This window comes from Ursus maritimus, unplaced genomic scaffold (genome assembly GCF_017311325.1).
Source record: "Ursus maritimus isolate PB19 unplaced genomic scaffold, ASM1731132v1 scaffold_2, whole genome shotgun sequence".
Taxonomy (NCBI): Eukaryota; Metazoa; Chordata; class Mammalia; order Carnivora; family Ursidae; genus Ursus; species Ursus maritimus.
In genome coordinates, this window is record NW_024424452.1 from 21,251,305 (window position 1) to 21,259,493 (window position 8,189).

At 41.4% G+C, this 8,189-nt stretch overlaps 1 protein-coding gene across 1 annotated transcript in view; it reads right to left on the minus strand.

Annotated features, from left to right (window-relative positions):
- Window positions 1–8,141, minus strand: part of DCTN5 (dynactin subunit 5) — a 17,906-nt gene extending 9,765 nt beyond the window's left edge. Inside the window, exons 1-3 of the mRNA XM_008697158.2 lie at window positions 7,988–8,141; window positions 7,210–7,278; window positions 873–991 (exon numbers count right to left, since the gene is read on the minus strand). Coding sequence (XP_008695380.2) covers window positions 873–991; window positions 7,210–7,278; window positions 7,988–8,035 — 236 coding nt within the window. The 5' untranslated portion in view covers window positions 8,036–8,141. The remainder of the gene's footprint in view (window positions 1–872; window positions 992–7,209; window positions 7,279–7,987) is intronic.
- Between the last annotated feature and the right edge of the window lie 48 nt (window positions 8,142–8,189).

Sequence of the window (8,189 nt, forward strand, 5' to 3'; positions counted from 1 at the left end):
CTATTTCATCCATCTTTACGTACCCATCTTATAATCTAGTGACTGACATAAAGAAAACAATCAATGCTTCCTGAATTACTCAATGAAATGCAGACGGTGCCACAGGAAGGAGCCAGGAGGGAAAAGAGGGAGAGAGGCAAAAAACGAAAACAAAAAACCCAGCACATCAGGCATAGTGGACAGTCTTCCTGCCCTGTCCATGCCCTTCCCTGGATAATCCTTACTCCCACTGAGAGAACAGTGGGCCTGACTTGCCCCTGCCCTCTGGGTCAAAACTGTTTAGACCAGGGGTGGGCACTTAACTCCGGCTGAGCCAATCAGATTCCCTCTGCCAAGATTCTGAAAATAAAACCTAGTATTTTTGGCTGGTATCTGTTGAAGCCTAAATAGAGAACTGACATAAATAAGGGGCTGAGGCAGCACGGTTGGCTCCATGAGAAAAGGGGGAAGATGAAGCCAAAGTGACAGAGAGGAGAGGGAAGCAGAAATGCAGAGACAAAAACTGACAAGAAACAACATAGTCTCGGTGGCAGAGCGACAGACAGTTGTCTTGATTCTCGCTAGCTGTCCAGTTACAGGTTCTAGTCCCCGTGAGGCCTGGCCCCTTTCCTACCCTTATATTCCATTAAATATGCCTGAATTTCTTCATCAGAACCCCCTCTGCCTTTGCCAAGTGGATTCTGTTTCTGGCAACAACGAACAACTAGACTAAGACGACCACCACCAGAGTTGTGTCCATTACAGTGAATTCTTCCACAGTGATCCACACAATAGCACAGACCTGCTCCTTACACCACAACTCAACACACGGAATACACCACCCCATAGCAGCATCTTGCCCAAGACCAAAACAAGGTAAGTAAATGACATACCCTTTGCTGAATTTCTTGAACGGTGGCCTTATGACACTCCGACTTTTCACAACACAATGACGTCCAACTCTTACATTTGCCAGATCCCCTCGGATAATACAGTCATTCATCACAATGGTCTACAAAATAAAGCACATTTTAACAAAACTGCCAACATAGCCTAAAACACAACAAAAAAGAGTAGGTAAGACACTGATTGAAGTTATGCTATGATCTACTGAGTCACATGTTCTGTCAAAAGGGATAACTTTAAGGTAAAGAGAACTGCCCTCATAACACTGACTCAGTTGAAGATGTTCCCAGCATATCATGAGCTTTGCCCTTAATATCCCCAAAACAGGACTCACTGAATAAACAGACCTTTACTGAGAATGCCTGTAGTTGACCTAGCTTACTCACCTCCTCAGATTCACTTGGTTCTACCTGCCCTTAAGCCTTGGCTGCTTGCTCAGTGAGAATCCAGGCTGCTCCTACCTTTGTCCAATCTCCCAACACTACTGACTCTCTCCAACTTCATGCTCCTGGAGGTAGGCCTATTGAGCTCCTGGTTCATCTCCCAAATTCTGGATTCAAATGAAGTGCTACACTGCAGGGTACGATATCCAGCTGCCCAATGATTGCCCAGATGGGCTCCGTGGTGAATAATGTAACTCAGAAGTTTGGGGGAATTAATGCCCCATACTTGGTAAAGAGTAGGCATTCTGGAAATGTCTTTTGAATGAATGAATAAATGGGGTAAAAAAAAAAGTGCATATGGTTGGGGCTACAGCTGGAAAAGTAAGCTGGGAACAGGCCTTATGAGGCATTATGTATGCTGAGTACAGAAGTTTAGGCTTTTTCCCTAGAGGATATAAGGAATCAGTTTTTAAGCAGATTAACACATTGAATCTTCATTTTGGAAATATTACTCTGAAAGCAGTCTAGAGTCTGAGTGAAGGGGCAGGTAAGACTGGAGGGAAAGTGACAGTTTAGATTACAACAGTGGATCAAGGTAAAATGAGAGGATGGGCCTTCTCTACGACAATAGTTGTGCATGAAGAAAAGAGAAATACAAGGTAGAGGAATCTGATCAAGCCTCCAGATCTACTAATTAAGAGGGAGGAGAGAGGCAGAGAGAATGCATTTGACAACCATGTAAATAGAATTGGCCAAATTCAAAATTTGAAAATTCTACAGAACAATGAGCCAGTTTCTTCAACATATAAGTGGCATGGGGAAAAAAACAGGCTGGGGGCAAGAACTGTTACAGATTTAAAGGGTCCTGAGAGATACATCAACCAGATGCAATGCGTACTTGACCTTGTTTGGATCCTGATTTGAATAAACCAACTGTAAAAAGACATGTTAAGATACTAGAAAGATTGAACATCAACTGAGGATTAGATGATATTAGGAAATTACTGGCTTCTTAAAAAATATATCATGATAAGGGTACTCTACTCATTTTTTTTAAATCTTTAAATCTTAGTGATATATATTAAAGTATTTATGGGTGAAATAATACAGTTTTTGCAATTTGCTTTAAAATACCCCAACTCCCTGTCCTCCCACTGGTCAAAATAGGTATGTGTTTGTGGGGCAGCTACAGAGATAAAATAAGGATGTCAGAATATTGCTAACTGCAGAAGCTGGTGAATGAGTATATGGAGATTCATTTTATGTTATCTCTACTTTTTTTTTTTTTTAAAGATTTTATTTATTTACTTGACACAGAGAGAGAGACAGCCAGCGAGAGAGAGAACACAAGCAGGGGGAGTGGGAGAGGAAGAAGCAGGCTCATAGCAGAGGAGCCTGATGTGGGGCTCGATCCCATAACGCCAGGATCACGCCCTGAGCCGAAGGCAGACGCTCAACAACTGAGCCATCCAGGCGCCCCTGTTATCTCTACTTTTGTACATGTCTTAAAAGTTCCATAATAATACTGCTCATCTATAAAAAGTAATGAATTGTTAATCCACTACTGTACAAAACAAATGGATAAATCTCAAAAACATTATGCTGAGAGAAAGAAGGCTGACAACAAAGAGAACATGATTCCCAATATAGTCAACTCCAGAAAATGCAAAAGTAATCTCTATTAGTCTTAATACCAGTGGTTTTCTGGGGCCAAGGGTAATAGGAGGACTGACTACAGAGGGGTCCAAGGAAATGAGGGTGATGGAAATATTTTATATTTTAATTGTAGTAGTGGCTGCATAGGTGTAAGCATCAGTCAAAACCTGTCAAACTGCGGGGCGCCTGGGTGGCTCAGTTGGTTAAGTGTCTGCCTTCGGCTCAGGTCATGGTCCCAGGGTCCTGGGATCGAGCCCCAAGTCAAGCTCCCTGCTCAGCCAAGAGCCTGCTTCTCCCTCTCCCTCTGCTCCTACCCCCTGCTTGTATTCTCTCTCTCTCACTTGCTCTCTCTCAAATAAATAAATCTTAAAAAAAACCCAAAACTTGTCAAACTGCACACTTAAAATGGGTACACTTCATTGTATGTAAATTATGTCTCAATAAAGATAACTTTTAAAATGTTCCACGATAGGAGCACCCAGATGGCTCAGTAGGTTCTGCGTCTGCCTTTGGCTCACGATCCCAGGGTCGTGGGATCAAGCCCCGCATCAGGCTCCCTGCTCAGCAGGGTATCTGCTTGTCCCTTTCTCTGCCTCATGCTTTCTCTTGCCCACTCTCTCTCTCAAATAAATAAATAAAATCTTTAAAATAAATGTTCTACTATAAAATGTTAAAAATAGAGAAAAAAAGGGAAGAGAATCTATATGACCTGGTTATTGTTTAGATATTGGGGAAAGAAAGAAAGAGAGGCGAGGATAAGAGTCTAGAATGGGGTGAGCGATTCTGGGGACTGGATGACAAATTCATTTGTGAAATGCTATTTGAGGTATCTGTGGGATGACCAACAAGCAGTTGTAAATGAAGGTCTGAGACCCAGGACAGATGATCAGGTTAGAGAGGTAGATGGGAACACCTCAAATACAGGTGAATTTAGATACGTCGTCACAAGCCTGAACACCAGGCTCTGAGAAATTACTAAAAAAGAAGTGGGCTCATACTTGGAAGAGTTTACCAATCTCACCTGCATATGTCCGGTCTATAAAACCTCTGCTAGTAAAAAGATAATTTCTCATCAGCTGCTGACTATAAAGGACTATAGTTCCTTGTGGTTTTTTAAAAACGGCCTACCTCAAGTTTAAAGAGATATCTGTTTCTAGTATGTACTCTTTCATCTGAAATCCTTCATTTACTTTAATCATTGTTTTCTGTTTATGTTTCCATCTATAATCAGAGAAAATGACTTCCTTTTCTTTGGACGAAAGCAGAATACCAAGAGTTCTGAGTATTTGGTAATGGTTGTTTTTGTTTTACTGTGTTTTAAACAAAGATAGCAATTTTAATCTGGAAATAAAGAAAATCCATAGAAGTCCCTCAGGCAGCCTAAATTACACTCCCACGTGAAGAAGCAAACATGAAAAACATAAGTAACAGATATCACAGGAGGTCAAAGAGATTAGCATGAGGGACTCACATCCTGGTTTCCTATCTCATAAAGAGTGGAGCTGAAGATGAGAAGTCAAATTCAAAAGAGAGGCAGCAGGATGTTAAAATGAAAGTGAGTGTACGTAAGGACCTCACAGGGAGGAAAATGGTAGTAAAGCAGAGTTCACTGAACTTGACAAAGGATGAGGCAGAGGGGCGAGCTGGAGGTCTAAGAACTGCACCTGGAAACCTGTTTTGTTTGGCTCATGCAGCCTGTTTCATCGCTTAAATTTAATGCTATTATTTGAATAGTGGGACATTTTGCATTAAAAAAATCCAGATTTCCAGTTTCTTTTGAGAAAATATAGGCCTATATTCCCACATGGCAACAATCAGCTTGAGCTTGGCTAGGATAAGTATTCTCTAATTCATCAGGGCCCACCACTCTCTGTTGTTGGCACCCAGTCTTCCTTACTCACTTGATCCCTGCCTATCCCTACAGGCACTGTGACATCCAATATAACAGTTTAGGAAAATAGAAATCTCACAGTTCTGAAAGGGACAAAACAAAAAACTGGGAACAAAATAACCAGTTGGAGAGGGGATAAATGGAACTGTACACAGCAGTGAAAATGCACAAACCACAGTGAATATTAGAAACAGAATTCAGAATTCAGTGGTACTTAGTGTGATAGGTATTTCCTACTGTGATTATTATAAGTGAGTGTAAAAAAAGTAAGTAACAGAAAGCCAAGTAAAGCTAAACTATATATGTATATAGTTTACCTCGATGTAAACATGTATATATGTACTAGTTTACATCCTACCACAGGGATGAACTTTGAAAACATTATGCTAAGTGAAATAAGCCAGACAAAAAAGGACAAATATTATATATTTAGAACAGGCAAATTCACAGAGACAGGAAGTGGACTGAGGTTATTAGTGACTAGGCGGGATGCGGGGGGTAGGGATGGGGAGATGGGTAGGGAGATGGGGAGGAAACAGGGAGTTATTCCTTAATGAGTATAGAGCTTCTATCTGGGTGATGGAAGTTTTAAAAATAGATAGTGGTAATGACTGCACAATGGTTGTAAATAGAATTTTTTTTTTTAAAGATTTTATTTATTTATTTGACAGAGCTAGAGACAGCCAGCGAGAGAGGGAACACAAGCAGGGGGAGTGGGAGAGGAAGAAGCAGGCTTATAGCGGAGGAGCCTGATGTGGGGCTCGATCCCAGAATGCCGGGATCACGCCCTGAGCCGAAGGCAGACGCTTAACCGCTGTGCCACCCAGGCACCCCTAGAATTTTTTTTTTTTTTAAGTAGGCTCCACATCAAGCGTGGAGCCCCATGCAGGGCTTGAACTCATGACCCTGAGATCAAGACCTGAGCTGAGATCAACAGTAGAACGCTCAACCAAATGAGCCACTCGGGCACCCCAAATATATTTAAATATAATTAATGCCAATGGATTGATTGTACACTTAAAAACAGTTAAAGTGGCAAATTTTGTCACATATTTTATCATAATTTAATAAACATATGCCCTAAAAAAATCACAAAAAAGGTTTTGAAATTACCTAAGGGATTTCTAAAAAACTCACACATTTGCTAATGAGTCAGACTGGGGTTAACTGAATTTTCCAATTCTGTGCAGGAACAGTGTGTCTATAATTACTAATTATACCTAATTATTGAACTATGTTTCTTTCTATTAAATCTCATGATGAGCTAATGGAGTGTTTCTACTGAAAAAATGTATGATTGCTTGATTATAGTGAGACTGTTTTCCCTTTGGAGTTAGAGATGTAACATTTCAAAGAAAAATGTCAGGAAAAACTATGGACTTCAGTGTTCGTCAAGTTCAAGTATATCTTGATATTTTCTCTGGTTCTGAAATGTCCTAATAGTATTCCCATGTTTATACTCATCTCTCTGCTATTTCAATTTATTCAGATTACAAATCCTCAGCCTTTCATATTCCATTTTGCAAATGTTTCATAGTTTAGTGTCTTTCCCAATTCTCTCTCTCTTTTTATTTTATTTTTTATTTTTTTTAAATTTTTTTTAAAGATTTTATTTATTTATTCGACAGAGATAGAGACAGCCAGCGAGAGAGGGAACACAAGCAAGGGGAGTGGGAGAGGAAGAAGCAGGCTCCCAGCAGAGGAGCCTGATGTGCGGCTCGATCCCATAACGCCGGGATCACGCCCTGAGCCGAAGGCAGATGCTTAACCGCTGTGCCACCCAGGCGCCCCATCTCTCTCTCTTTTTAAAAAGATTTTATTTATTTATCTGACACAAAGCAAGAAAGCGCACAAGCAGGAGGAGAGGCAGAGGAGAGGGAGAAGTAGGCTCCCCGCTGGGCAGGCAGCACGACTCTGGGCTCCATCCCAGGACCCCAAGATCATGGCTTGAGCCGAAGGCAGAGACTTAACGGACTGAGCCACCCAGGCGCCCCCACTATTCTCAAATTAATTTTAAGAGTTTCAGTTAATGCTGAATCATTATTACTAAACAGTTAATTACATTACTATTCTTTATAGCTTCTAAACTAAAATATTTTGTTGCCTATTTATGTTTTTGTACAGTAGTTTAGGGCACACTACAATACTTCATAATAATTTCAGTTCTGGGTGCCATGGTATATTGTTCCTGGCATAAAGGGAAAAAGGTTTTCTGTTGCCTCCTTTTATTGAATCTTTTTTGTATTCAATAAAATTTGGAGAATGAAGAAAAGAGAATTTTTAAACATATGGCGATAAATGGGAGATGTGACAACATATTATCTGCCCTGCTAATGTGATAATTAGTGGAAAGAAAGCAAAAGTATGCATCCTGGAACTGGCTTTGTCCCTTACCTTGCCATTGAGAACGATGTTCTGACTTCCACACAATACCGACTGGCGACTAACTTTGTTTCCAGATGCCTGAAAGCAAAGAGCAGAAAATGGGGATGAGCAAACTGACTGGATTCTGGGCTATAGGTTTTCATCAAGTAAGCTGCTACTGTAGAGGAAAGGACTTGAAACGAGGCATACATAGTCCTCAATGGAATGAGTACAGGATATCAAAGCAAGGATGGATTAGCAAACTAGGGATTCCAGGAAGGGACCCAGAATTTGGATGTGGTAAGTCTAGAGCCTAACAACATTAGAGATGGGGAGTCAAGTTTCAGTTCTATACTTATAGCCCTAAATCCAGGATAATGACTCAACCTATAACACAGTTTCAAGAATTCATAGCAACGCTGACTGAACACTTACCCTACTTCGAACATCATGTATTGACTATAAACGACCTAACTGTCTTATAGCACACAGTAATAAAATATGACACAATAGTTTTAAAAAACCTTCTGAATGGCCTGAAGCCTGGAGTTGTTATTGATATTTGGGTGGACGAGACTTGTCCTGCTTTCTGGAAGGCATTTTATCTTTAGAAAATCAGGAATAAATAAAAAAGCCTAAACTGGCCATGCAAGGAATAAAAACAAAGCTGGGCCATTCACTAAGTGATGGTAGGTAATCTCGGACTAAACGCCAAAGGGAGCCGGGGTGTGGCAGGGACAGGATGGGGGCACCGGCCTCAAAGGGACGCAGGCTCGGAAAGGGGAGGGCAGATGTCTGGAACGCGCACCGTCTCGATGTACTCGGACTTGTTGTAAAGCAGCTCGCCCAACTCCATGGCCACCAACTCCTCACAGCTCCCGTTCCTGTCAAAGCCTGTCAGCCGGTCAGTCAGGATGCGATTCCAGACACTTCCGGCCGCTCCTCCACTTCCGCTCTCGGCTTCCTCTTCTCTCATCCGCAGCTCGGCTGTCTCCTAGGCGGCCTCGCTC